The 13,917-nt window shown below is 40.7% G+C and overlaps 1 protein-coding gene and 1 pseudogene across 3 annotated transcripts; both read left to right on the forward strand.

Moving 5' to 3' along the window:
- The first annotated feature begins 231 nt into the window (after window positions 1–231).
- LOC308174721 (uncharacterized protein) lies at window positions 232–8,575 on the forward strand. Of its 2 annotated transcripts, XR_013937931.1 has the most exons (14): window positions 232–808; window positions 934–995; window positions 1,416–1,454; window positions 2,003–2,103; window positions 2,383–2,411; window positions 2,896–3,204; window positions 3,307–3,435; window positions 3,521–3,640; window positions 3,830–4,594; window positions 5,933–6,052; window positions 6,131–6,271; window positions 6,507–6,606; window positions 6,707–7,785; window positions 8,316–8,575. XR_013937931.1 is itself a non-coding variant. In XM_080549824.1 (13 exons), the coding sequence occupies exons 1-12, from the start codon at window positions 245–247 to the stop codon at window positions 6,576–6,578; spliced, it is 2,451 nt and encodes an 816-aa protein (XP_080405950.1). In that variant the 5' UTR covers window positions 232–244; the 3' UTR covers window positions 6,579–6,606; window positions 6,707–8,028. The 2 variants fall into 2 exon arrangements, 1 of the variants encoding a protein (XP_080405950.1); XM_080549824.1 differs by lacking the exon at window positions 8,316–8,575 and having other exon boundaries at window positions 6,707–8,028.
- LOC308174923 (cationic amino acid transporter 2-like) lies at window positions 6,686–13,352 on the forward strand (annotated as a pseudogene). Its single transcript has 9 exons — window positions 6,686–6,860; window positions 7,664–7,785; window positions 8,797–9,044; window positions 9,327–9,463; window positions 9,604–9,706; window positions 12,528–12,598; window positions 12,725–12,891; window positions 12,981–13,089; window positions 13,203–13,352. The product of its transcript is annotated as a cationic amino acid transporter 2-like (transcript).
- Window positions 13,353–13,917: the final 565 nt, after the last annotated feature.

The raw sequence follows: 13,917 nt of genomic DNA on the forward strand, positions 1-13,917 counted from the left end.
TTATTGCAAGCGTGCTTTTTTTTATTACTGTTGAGTGTTTGGAATTCTAAAGGTATTGGGTTGGTCTAATTGCTGAAACGGGATGGAACTGGTCCCAGTTATGTATCGTTGTCAAACACTGCTTGGCTCTTGGACACCTCTTGCCCATCACTCAACAATTCAGACAGGGTTTGGTTTGAAAGACTTTAAGCCATGCAATGAAATATACTCGTTTCCCTTTCAGAATAACCCTGGGTGTTTGAGGATGGAGGAAAGAGAGAACTACAGTGAGAAGAAATCTGGCGAGAGTCACAGCTCTGCAAAAGCTCACGGTTCTGCCGATGCAGGGCCAGGGATGAGCACCCTGAGCCTGTACGCCACTCTGGGGCTCTCTCTGGAAGACGTGGACGCTCTGGCCCAGATCCCAGAGAACGAGATCAGCGTGGAGACCTTGCCTTTTCTGATAATGCAGCTGAAGACCAAACGAGCCAAGAAAGAGGAGCAGGGGGAGACCTCCCCCCCAAGAGTCAGACACCAAGAGGATACCGGTTCAAAAGGTCGCGGCAGACAGGATAGTCCTGCCGTGGTGGGCCCTCGCCGGTCAAACAACCACGGCGACACTGACTACAGGAGAGGGCAAAGCTATAGACGGCCTGAGCGGACAGAAGGGAGGAGAGATTCTCGTCACTCAAGCAGCCCTCAAAAGCCATCACTGGCCAGCTTGCCCAGGTTTCCACTCTCTTATCAAGTGGATGATTTTCATGGAATTACGCCGAAGGTGTTTCCACACACATGCTCTCTATGTAACGCCATGATAAATTCCAGCAAGGTAAGGGTCGTGTGATACTTCTGGAATGTATTACATTGACGGTTGAAAGACGTATTGCAGCAATTTATTGAAAGAAGTGATCTCGGCCTTTATCAGCGCGTGCATAAATGTTTCTCTTTTCCCAGACATGGAAGGACCACTTCAACGGAGTGAACCATAGTTACAGCCGACGACAACTGTTGCTTCAGTGAGTGTTTCCTGGGAACATTTTTGCATATTACAGTTCATATTATAATGTCATATTTAGATTTTAAAAATTACTGATCTGGTGAAATCTGAGAACAAGACGTGATGCACTACCAGATGCACTACAGTCCAGCTTAAAAATGGTGCTCAACTTGGACAGCAACATTTTCTCATCCTCTCAGACATTCAGAACAAAGAGAAAAATAGGAGCAATAACTAAGTCTTAATCAAAAAAACACACAGAATGGCTGACGTTTCGGTGTGTAGCACCTCCCTCAGAATGTATGTGTGTAATGTAGTCTTAGTCAGTTGTACTTGTTAAGATTACATTAGTGTGGTATTGTATTGAATAATTGAAAGTTGTTCAAACATTTTGCATGTGATTTTATTAGGTTGCCTGATTTCAAGTTTGTTTTGACAGATATCCAGATTTGGAGAAACATGAGACATCCAATAAGAAGTAAGTGGCATGAAACTTTTTGATAGAAAACTGGCTACCTTCAATAGAATCATAATAAGGGTGGATTCACACCTAGCTAGTTGGTCCGAATCAGGGAGCGTTTCCCCTCCTAATCTGGTTCGTTTGGGCATATGTGAACACAGCAACCGCACTCTGATCCGCAGCAAATCAACCGGACCGAGTCCGCCTAGACAAGGTGGTCTTGATCCGATTGCAATCGCTCCACGGAGTGATGCATTTGCAGTGAGAACGCACGTTACCCACAAAACGAATACAACACACAATATGATATGAAAAGAACACACTGAAAATAGATGACGGGTCAAGCATAAGACATAGATTTATTCCCAATGATTATTTCTAATAGTCATGGACATGATCGAACAAACTCATACAAGTGGTCAAATGACCAACTTACACAACTTACCATTACGTTATATCTGACTCCAAAAGACTGTTCATGATTAATAATGATTGACAATGCTTTGTCCTTACCTCTACCCCTTACCTCATCCTTACCTCTAACCCGTAATATGTTAAACTTTCAGGATGATTCCTGTCCCACGTAGAGAGGATGTTTCTCCTCCAAGAAGAGGACCCCGTCCTTCTATGCCATATAAGAGACCACATAACTCAGAGTATGCCTCAGGTGATTACTCCCTGCACTTCTACAATCAAGTGTCCACAGGCCACAGCACAACAAGACATCCTGTTGACCCTTTCGAAACCTCCCCATCCCCTCTATCCCACTGTACAGTTCCTCTACTGTAAAAAATAAAAAAAGTCCTTCTAGCATTATGTCTGCCCCTGGCCCGAGCATGACTTTTCCTTGCTGATGATGATTCACTTTCTTAGACAAATGTGTTACATATCGGAATATATTGGAACATTTAAATCACCACCTCATGTTTTGTCTTTTTATCTTTAGGTGCCTATACGCACCGTTTGAAGCCCATGGTAATGACCCTTTTGTTTTCATTGCATGTTTTCTTATAACTAGCCCCCTTTCTATTCACCTCTTATATACTGTAATTTATTGGCATACATTTGCTAGTCTTGTCTACAAATAAGACTATAATGGTATGCCATGATGATAATAAACCTGTGATTGATTAGGTGAATATGAAGTAGTGTTATAGATGTTATCCTACACTTTAGAATGCCATTTTGATTGGCTAATCCGTTTACATACAGTGCTATTTATGTTGATCTTTTATACCAATTTGTTATTGTTATCATTGACTGTTGCAGTTTTGTGGGCTATTATCTAAGGTATAATTATTACTGTGTGCTAACCTAAACACTTGGTTGAAGTTTGACTGTTTTATTCATAACTTGCTTCAGGCTGAAAGCCTATAGAGGTTTATAAAGAGTTCAATAAAGGGGGTCTAATAAAGGGTTAAATAACCGTGTTATTACCGTGTTGTTATAACCACGCCAGGTGGAGAACGAGTTCCGCCAGGAGTACGAGGAACTGTCCCAGCAGTGCAAGCTGTTAGCCAAGGACCTGCTGGACCAGGCGAGGAGCAGCCGGGAGCTGGAGACCATCCTGAACCACCGGGACGACCCGCCGGAGTGTGCTAACCTAAACACTTGGTTGAAGTTTGACTGTTTTATTCATAACTTGCTTCAGGCTGGAACAAAGGTGGTGGTAACCAAATTTCCCCTGGGTTCTGTTGGTGTTGAAGACTTGCTGACTCTGGCTAAGCCCTTTGGCACGGTTGTAAAACATTTCGTGTTTCCCTGCGAGGTAATTTAAAAGTGTGTTGGAATAGCAAATGAATGAATACTCAACTCTTGAAATTGTCTGTAGTTGAATATCTACCAAATGTTGTCTTTTGCTTTGTTGTAGTGCTTCCTGGAGTTTAGTGAACACGAGGAGGCAGTCAGTATGGTGAACAGCTTGATGTCTGTTAAGCCAGCTTACGTGAAGAACAATAACATAACCATGCTCCTGTCACCTATGGTGTGCTATATTCATGTAAGTGTACCCTCTTAAAGTCAAAACTGTCAGTCTCTCTCGTTTTACACAGACCATAGTATGAGCTTTGTTTTTGTTTCTTCAGATACCAAGGTGTCTGGTCACTTTTTCCCGTGTTCCTCCTGGGAAGGAAAGAGAAACTGAGATTATGGAGCTGGCCAAAATGTTTGGGGAAGTGCGGCATGCTCAATTTCAAAACGATGAGGTTGGCTTAACATTTTTGTGGTGATTTCAAGTTATGACTTCTTTTTATTTGTAAGGAACACAATTACTAGAGATAAATGCATAATCCAGGGCATGTATTTACAAAATGTACCAAAATGAACACACCAAAATGTGCATTGTACCACTCTTGAAGCATCTCTCTGTAGACCTTTTTCTTGTTTCTCTGCAGGCCCTGATCGAGATGGTAAATGGGAAGGATGCTGTCATTATGGTGAAGTACTACCACACCAACCCCCTCAGGATCAATGGAAAGAGTGTCAAAGTCAACTCCTCACACAAGCGGTTTTTGTCTTGTAGAGAGAGTCCTGACTCCGCCACGTACAGAAGAGTACCGGTAGAGTTCAGTAAAAGGCACAAGAGTGAAGATACCAGCAAGACCTTAAACTCAACAAACAAACAGAAAACCAGCGCAAGCAAACAACCTGTTGAGAAAGTGGTGGAGCAAGGAGAGAGCCAGAAAAGCACATCAGAGGACAACAAGGAGGACCCACTTGATATGGAAAACACGGATCCAACTGAAGAGGGGATTACGGTGGAAGACGAAGAGAACATGTTAGATGATGTTGACGACACTGAGACTGGTGATGTTCACACTAAGACTGGTGATGATGTTCACATTAAGGCTGGCGATGATGTTCACACTGAGACTGGCGATGATGCTGATGCTAAGACTGGCGATGATGCTGATGCTAAGACTGGCGATGATGCTGATGCTAAGGCCGGCACTGATGTTGATGCTGAAGACCCTGCTTGTTCCAAAAGTGACTCTGTTGCGGCAGACGCTAAAGACAAGAGGGAACAGGAAACCCCCAAACTTTTGGTCGACGAGAGCTTGGTGGATTCTGATCCAAAGGCTACGGATGATCCTGCTCTTTGCAATACTGACGTCCCATTGGAGGATGAGATGGAGCAGAGGAGCTTTCATGAAGATGATGTAAGGAATTCTTGTCATTCATATTTGTGACCTGAACCAACAAAGCAAGGCTTATTGTTCCCAGAATTGAAAATAAGGTTTATATCAAGTGACCAAGTTGCAGGTACCCAGCCATGGGGCCCATAAAGCATTTTTGTTTGAACCCCTCAACTTGGTTGAAATTCTGGGAACATTCCCAAGAAAAATTGGTTTGGTTGAGATCTTCCACTGTGATCATTTGAAATGGCTACTACGGTCATTTTATATTCTAGAACTGCTGAAATCTGGCTGAGATTTCATTGGCTATTGAAGTCGGTCTGACAGTGTCGTCGTCAGCCCAGACATGTTGTCTGTGGCTCAAGTCAGCAAGGCCCAGTTTCAGTCATGGATTGTTGGAATATTCTTTGACCATTGTGAGTTTGTTGGGTAGCGTTATAAGCTCGGTATCTCTAATGGTGAAATAGCTAGTCATTTGAATGGTTTCCAAGGGCACAGAATCTAGACACTACATATCTAACTACATAACACATGTTGATTTGACATTTGATATTCATTATGGAATAGTCACTGTGTAAGGTTGGCTAGTATTTGGCCTTTGAAATGGTTAACTTGGTTGAACATGGATTCAACTAGAACACATGGGCAAGTCTTTGCAGTACCATGTCTGCCCTGGCCTCTTAAAGGAGCAATAGATATGCCTAACTGTCATGTAGATTATCAGCAACCCTAGCATGGCATCATCCTGACCAGTGGGTTTAAACTGTTTGACAACTCAATGTCATTTGTTTTCATGCAGCATAGTTTCAGACCATTGAATAGAAGATTATGTAACTGTCATATTCAGTGTTTCATCAGCTTTTAAAGGTGACAAATGATTGCAGCATAACCATTGTCATGAGAGACCCAATATCGCGTTGCGTTGCTTTTGAAACTCTTTGTTATGTAATTTATTGATTGATTGAGTGTTAATCTTATATCTTCTTATGAATACGGAAATTAGGCTAACATAACAATAATGCAGAACAGGGGGAAAAATAATGCCACTAATCCCGACACATGCATTAAAGCGGTGCATGCATTTTGTATAACCAATTAAAATTACAGCTGTCCAAACCATTTCCAATTGCAAAAATTGTTTATCAATAGTCGAGCTATAGCCTACCCGAAATCAAAACAGCCAAATACACCCAAAAATAAAATGCCATCGATAAAGATTAAGTGGAATTTAATGTATGTTATTAATTCTCAAAACCCCCTCCCCTCTACTGTACTAATAGGCAGCATATTATTTTGCCACCATATTGGCATTTAGGGCAGTTTTTTCGGTTGCAAAAACAACGTTTTTGTCTTTCATTACAGGAACGAAAAGTGATTATATATACCATCAGAAGGGGCTATGGCTTGGAGGATGTCCTCTTGAAACTGGCAGAGCCTTTTGGGAAAGTGGTGAACCATGCCATATCCTTCTACAAACAGGAGGTAGGTTTATAAATGAGATGCACTCCTGTTTTTCTATGGGGTACTAATGTTAACTAACTAATGTTGCTTTATTTCCAGGCATGGTTAGAGCTTGAAACTTCAGAACAAGCAAGTGAAATGGTGAAATTTTACAATTACAAGAAGAAAGCCCAGATCTTTGGGAAAAATGTCTCTGTAGTTACCTGCATAAGCAGGTGCCTTACACTGCAAAAATTGGAGGTAGGTTTGGTGTAGTACCCATACTGTAACTTGATATGAGAAGATTGAAATCTGATTTTGAATAATATATCATTTGAATAAGCTATACCTATCCATATGGTGAGGTTGTAGCAGACATGGATGCTGGATGTTGTCTCTATGACACTATTGATAACTGTCCATATGCTTGTATGTATCCAGTCATTATTTTACTGTTAATGGGGTGACATTGTATTCTCTTGCTCTCTGAACACAGGAATGCTCCACTGAAATACGAACAACGATGGTTGGCCCAGGAAGATGGACACAAGGATTGTGGTGGAGATGATGGGACAAAGAGGCGTTCCGTGGGGGAGGTGAGGACATATGAATACGGGTGCATTCACTTGTGCGGTGGTATCTCTGTATCTCAGAATGTGTAGAGCGGCTGAGTGAATGACATTGCTGTGTTTCCAGGGAAAGGAGGTCCAGAGCGCGGTGTCTGACTGCGGGGGGCCCTCTGGGGACCCTGAGGGTAAGGAGGCCGGTGGTGTTGGAGCCGTCCCAGAAGAGGAGGAGGAGAAGGAGGAGGAGGAACCTCTAGGTCCTTACCAACCCGACAACCCCATCGGTAATAGGGGTGTAACGGATCACGGATAATCCGTGATCCGTTCGGATCGCCCTCCACGGTTCGGAACGCATGTGTACCGCGGATCAATAGCAAAATGTTTTTTTTTTTTTTTTTTTTTTTCTAACACCAGGGGAGCCACCCCTCCTAAATTTCGTTGTTTGGTACCTGTACTGTAGCAATGACAATAAAGACCATTCATTCATTCAAATGTAACCGGTAGAAAAACAATCATGTGCGCTTTATTCTCACTCTCTGCATGTGTACTGAGTTGACAACAACATTCATTCACTCATCTCTGTCCCAATTATATCACGTCATATCACCCGCTAAGCAGCCTGGGTGATTGTGTAAACACACAAAAAAAGTACTCTTACTTTGCAGCAGTGATGTTATATATAGATGTTATATATATGTGATATATATATCAGTTTTGACATCTTGAATGTAGTTTTTTTGTTTCACACATTAAAAGTGGTGTTTTTACAGAATTCAAGGAAAATTTTGTTTTTATTAAAAAATATATGTTTTGTGTTGATCCGAAAAATGATCCGATCCGTGACTCAAAATCCGTGACACGATCCGATCCGTGAGTTAGGTGATCCGTTACACCCCTAATCGGTAAGGACACTTTTTATTTTATTTTTTCTTATTTTTTTCTCAATGATGTTGCTTTATTGGATGTTTCTCCCTGAATTGGCACGTGGTCATGTGTAAAGGAAGGTTTACTATCACTGTCATTGAGAACGTATATTGAACGTCAGTGAGACAACAAACCTGAGATTATCTTTTTCTTTTATTTGCAGGGGTTGATTATGTGGAACCAAGGACTGGATTCTTCTGCAAGCTGTGCAACATGTTCTACACCAATGAGAAAACAGCCAAATCGATCCACTGTAGCAGTGAGGAACATTACCTGAACCTTAAGGTGATTTTCTGCTCTTTTTTTTAAAGGAACAAACAGAAGAATGAGCATGTCGCTGAAAAGCATTATAAGAACTTCTGCGTCATTAACCTTGGTAGACCAGAACACGTTCTCCACTTTCCTCAGTTTTTTACTGTCAATCTACATCTCTAAATAAATATACAGTGCCTTTGGCAAGTATTCCCACCTCTGGACCGTTTCCACATTTAGTTGTTTACAACCAGACTTTAAAATTAGGGCTGTCAAAGTGAACGCGTTGGAAACCTTAAAGGTTGGAAATCTTAATGAGGTTGTAACACAACAGAATGTGGAGGGAAAAAGAAAGGAGAGAAAGTCTGGGGGGGGGTGAATATTTACTGACGGCACTGTAGGGATTTGTCACCTCCCAGAGCACCCAGGAATCTCTGCCAAATTCAAAGATGAGGTTACTATGGCGATGTGTTAATGTAGTGCTGGTGTTCTTGGGCATCAGTGGCGTTCCTTTTGGGACTTATTATCTAGTTTAAATGATTTCTTGTCTTTTTTTTTTTCAGAAAAGGATGGATGACAAAAAACAGTCAACTGAGTGAGAAGATTGTCGTCCTCTTATGTTCCCTAGCAGTGGAAGATTGGCAGTGTTAATCAATTCTGTTTTGTTTTAAACATTCCAGTCTTTTATGTTACTGATGACACAACCTATTTGCAGAAAGGTTCTTTCATAATATAGTCCTGTTGTGTGGTTATGACCGGTACATTAATTAAGTTGTCTCTTATTGAATAAACTCAAATGTTCGTTTGAAGAATCCTTCCACTTTTCCTGCTATGACTGATGGATAGATGATTAAACTTACTTAATTTAAAAAAATAAGTATTTGTTGTAAGTCGTTGGCTGCATACCAAACATGTAAATGTGATATAAATGTGCCGAGAACAGGCCACTCAGAATGATCAGCAGGACTATAGAGAGACCATGTAAACCAATGAAAGAACAGACCTTCTCAGAATGATCAGCAGGACTATAGAGAGACCATGTAAACCAATGAAAGGTCTCTTCTCTCAGGTGAGGAGGTACAGAACCCTCAGAAGTCCATCCCCCTGGGCATTGTAGCATCCTTGCTCATCTGCTTCCTGGCTTACTTTGGTGTGTCTGCGGCCCTGACCCTTATGATGCCTTACTACATGCTCAGCGTGAATAGCCCGCTACCTGTGGCATTTACATACATCGGCTGGGGCCCTGCAAAGTATGCCGTGGCAGTAGGCTCCCTTTGTGCACTTTCAACAAGGTATGGTGATGAAATGTTGCCCTGCAGTGTCATCTATAACTACTACTATCTATACATGGGGGGATATAACAAGAGATAGACCCCTAATTTATAGCACAGTAACCCATGCTCAGATACTCATATCATATGTTAAACAATAGGAAGGAACAAATAAAATCCACTTTTTAGGGCTCAGATGGTGTCTAATGGTGGCGTCATCCAATTCATCAAACTGAGGGAAAACGTTGAGTATGTATGAATGATTATATGACTAACTGTAATAAAAATGTGTTGGTCCAACAGTCTCCTGGGATCAATGTTCCCCATGCCACGGGTCCTCTTTGCCATGGCCAGGGATGGGCTTCTCTTCAAGCCCCTCAGTAACATGAGTTCTCGACAAAGTCCTGTCATTGCCACTCTGTCTTCGGGTGTTGTGGCGGGTATGCAGTTGAGCGTCATGACATGATTGAGACTGAATCATTACACTCTGTGGAGATGACGTAAAAAAAATCTGTTTGGATTCCCTCTCATAATTCACTTATCAAAAAAAGTTAATTATTTGATGTTTCTGTTTTGGCAGCAATCATGGCTCTATTATTTGATCTGAAGGCACTTGTTGACATGATGTCAATTGGAACACTCTTTGCCTACACTCTTGTAGCAATATGTATTCTGATATTAAGGTATGCATCGTTCAAATTAAATTATATGTGGGAGGTCTTAATCAAGTTATCTGTGGGAGAAACGAAAAACAACAAACTAATTGATAGAGGCAGTCCATCCTTTTCTGGTTGGCAAAACATTCTTAACAATTGTTGCATTCGCACAAAACATTAACTGTATATTTCACAAAATCCAAATATACTTATACGTATAAATATATATGTTTTATTAGTATAAAGTAAACGTATATAATGTAGTTATTGGTTACTGTGACTTGTATGTGTTTCAGGGCCCTATTCCACGAAGCTCGATAAAGTTCTAAGCCTCGAAAATGTTAGCTTGCGTTCGGTGCCATCAATGTGGCTCAAATAATTCGCTGCTTGGTTGAGCTCCTTCTGAGTCAGATATAATTAGCCTGCTCGCGACCAGGCTAAAACACAGACTATAGTCATCCGTGCGTCAAAAAAGGCTCACAGGCGGAAACTAAACCCCGAACGACAGTTCCTCATGTGTCTTTTAGGAAATATTAGTTCCCACTTCACACAAGATAGATAGATTAGATAGTTTGACTGTGTGATAGATAGATAATTTGATATTTTGAAAGTGTGATCGATCGATAGATAGTTTGATTGTGTGATAGATAACTTGATATTTTGAAAGTGTGATAGATAGATCGATAGATCAATAAATAAAAGAGTGTAAAAAAAAAAAGTTATTATGTCAACTTGCATTGCTGTCATCTCAGCGTCTGGCTGGCGTAGTGGTTCCAAAGGTTGCGTGTTCGAGACTTGACTAAGTCATTCTTTTTTCTTTTTTTTTTTACATTTAACCGAAGCCTTCATGCAAATCGATTTACAACATATATATATATATATATATATGTCTAAGTGAATCATCTATCCATCAGTAATCGTAAGAAAAAATAATCTATGCCAAATCCAGGGTCTAGTTTAAGAACATAATTTACGCAGAAAGCCTTTAAACACCATTGTAATCGTGTCAGTTTTTGTAAATTAGCCTGCACCATAATTTTATAGCCTATATACCAGTGGCGGGCGGTGCATTTCACACCTAGGCCTTCAGTGATGTCCTACCTGAATTATTCCACCTCTTAATACCATCATTATGACGCCATGGCTCTAGAAACTATACATTTAGACAGAAACGCAGTATAACCGGGCGTTGCCATTGTTATTATAGCGGCACCTTGTCTGGGTGTATTCAATTCATTGCATGAAAACGAAAGCGTCAGTTATTTCCCGAACTCGATCTCGATAGGAGAACCGTTTCGAGGTTCCATTTAAGGATGGTTATCTTCCTCGTGTTCATACGGTCACGGGGGTGTGTCGTTTTCCATGGTAGCAGCCCGGGAAGTGGTTAGAAGATCGCATTGAAGCCCCACTTACTCACACAACTGAGCCAGGCAACACAACACACATATCTCTATGGACCCCAGGGTCGCTCCATATGTCTACATCTCTTGCAGAAAACATTAAATGCTTTGTACTCACCAAAACAACTGATTATTTGAACACAAAATCCATCCTCCTTTCTTTCCTCAAGAAGACTTCAATGACTCTGTTGTACAGTTGATCAGTTCCACCAATAAGTCCTTTTACATGGATATCGTCGCTAACGTCGGGGTTCGGCTTGTAGAACAACACCTTCCATCTACACAAATTAGCGAGATCAAGTTTCAGTGTGTTAGCTCCGCCTCCCAATAGTTTGTATCCAATCAAAAGACGTGAAGGGGATGATCAGGTGCTCCGCCATCCAGAAGGCCCCTTCGTCGGATTTGCTTGGATTTGCTGCCAACCCGAGATCTGACCACGGCACGCCACAGCTCTTTTCTCGCTCACTTTAAATTACAATCTGTACTCGCGCCACTGTTGAATCTGCAGGCGGGCAGATTTCTTGGTACCCTGGCAACACATTATGGCTGAATTTGATTGGATAAAAGCTAAAGGCCAGCCCTCCAAATGTCTGGAAGCAGCGCAACCAAGAGGAAAGCTATGAAATGAAGAGAATAGACTACGGGAATAATTTAATACATATTTGTAGAAAAAAAATATAAAAATTAAATGTATATTCTGATGATGTTTAGGCCAGCAGAGAAGGCCTTGCTGGCCCTGACGGCACACCACTGCTATATACTTACTATTACTATATTTTAGATGAGATTTTAGATTAGATTCAGACAACGAAATGCAGTAAAAAGTGTGTCTGAAGAGGGATTCGTACCACGTCTAAAAATGATGAATAAATCCTGTGGCAGCGGTCGATACCATTAGGCCATTGTGGTGATATGACGGTTTGTAGCCTGCTGCTGATATCACCACAGTAGTAATATTCATTTATTAAAATATGAACATATAACAATAACTGGGGCTAGTATGACCTACGCATTTAATCGGTCAGCAATTTCTTGCCAAACCATTTCCCTCGCCTTGTTAATTGCGGCAGTATTGCACTATTTTACATCTTATTTTTCCGTCTTCATAAAAATCAATAATTCGGAATGCTGCTCAAATGTAGTACCCCTGCAGAGTGGAGTATCTTCATTTCGACAGATCGACTCTTCGGGGCTGCGTATGTCTGCGTGCACGCGCCCATATCGAAGATTTGTAAGCCTGTTTTCTGTGAACACTGATGACACAAGGCTGATCCTCGTTCGAGGAATCACCTGAGGCTTGAATTCCAATCTCGAGTTGCCTGAGCGCCGCATTTATTTATATCGCGGCTATACTGATCCACCTTTAGTGGAATGGCCCCCAGGTACCAACCAGATGCCTCTGAGGGTTCCATTGATGATGACAAATCTGAATAATTCTCTGTGACTAGGCTCCTCCACCCTCCCTCTCATCCCACTGCTCGAACCTCTAAAAATGTATCCATGTTCACTGTCTTTATTAGTGAGTGATTCTCTTTATATCCTTTTCTCTGGGTTGTATACTGTATTTGGTCTCATATTCAATACTTTGACCAAGTTCATGTTGTTTTATGAGTCTGACATAGGTCTGTTTACCTTTTTCCCACAGTATTTTTAGCTATAGTTTTAAGTGTCATCATGACCAAGGCTGTGGAGTCTGTGCTGAACCAGGAGTGGTGGAGTCTTTTATTGGTCTCTGTGATCCTTTTGCTTCTGGTTCTCACTGTCACCATTATCTGGAGACAGCCTCAAAGTACAACCAAAGCTGCTTTCATGGTAAGGTTTCAGTACAGTATTGAAAATAGAGTAGGTTGATATTAAACCGGAACGTTTGTTTGACTACATTTTGTTTGATATTTCTGTAGGTTCCTTTCATTCCAGTGCTTCCTATTTTGAGTACTTTTGTCAATGTCTATTTAATGGTTCAATTGGGAGAAGACACATGGATTCGTTATGCTGTTTGGATGGCAGTGGGTAAGAAATATCTATGAACATCATGAAACATACTTTAAGTACAATTAAATCTATTATTTAAGTATTATGTCATTGTAATAATATATTTAGTGACATTGCATTTCTTCACATAGGGTTACTCATCTACTTTTGCTATGGAGTTCATCAGTGTGCAAAAGCAAAGGCTAGAAAATGCACACAACCAAGCCAACATTCAAAGCCTCAACACAAACATGGATCAGAACTTTGTGACAGAGGATAACTCCTGTGGACCTGATATCTGATATGCAATTTGAACTGAAGATCTGAAAATAAATGAAGAAGAAAAAGAGACAATATTGTTTAATGTAGTCATGAGGACAAAAAGGTCATGAAATGTCTAATCTTATTTTATCTTTCGAAATATATGCCCCTCTAAGTCATTACACCGTATATATTAATTATGTCAGAAACTTGTAATTGTGGATGTCATAAATAGAGTTATAGCTTACATACACAATAATAAAATGTATATTAATAGAGAAATCTGAAAGGTTATGGAATAATTGGTTAGAAACATCCTTCATTGTATGATGTGGAGCAATGCAATATGATTTTAAACTGTAAATTGAAATGTTTTCACTGTCGAATTACTAAATATAATAGATGTTTTTATTCTGTTGTGATTGTCATTACAATTTCTCTATCAAATAAGTGTTTTCTTCGCTATATTCCACACTATATAATTGTTTGCCTGACTGGCCATCGGATTTGGGCAACTAATAGCTAAAAAGCAATACTGTTTTCTTATTTTAGCCGCCCGCAGGGGTCCCCAAACTTTTCTGTGAGGGCCACATCATTTTTCCTTTC

The sequence above is a fragment of the Nansenia antarctica genome, assembly GCF_963989245.1.
Source record: "Nansenia antarctica genome assembly, chromosome: 20".
Taxonomy (NCBI): domain Eukaryota; kingdom Metazoa; phylum Chordata; class Actinopteri; order Argentiniformes; family Microstomatidae; genus Nansenia; species Nansenia antarctica.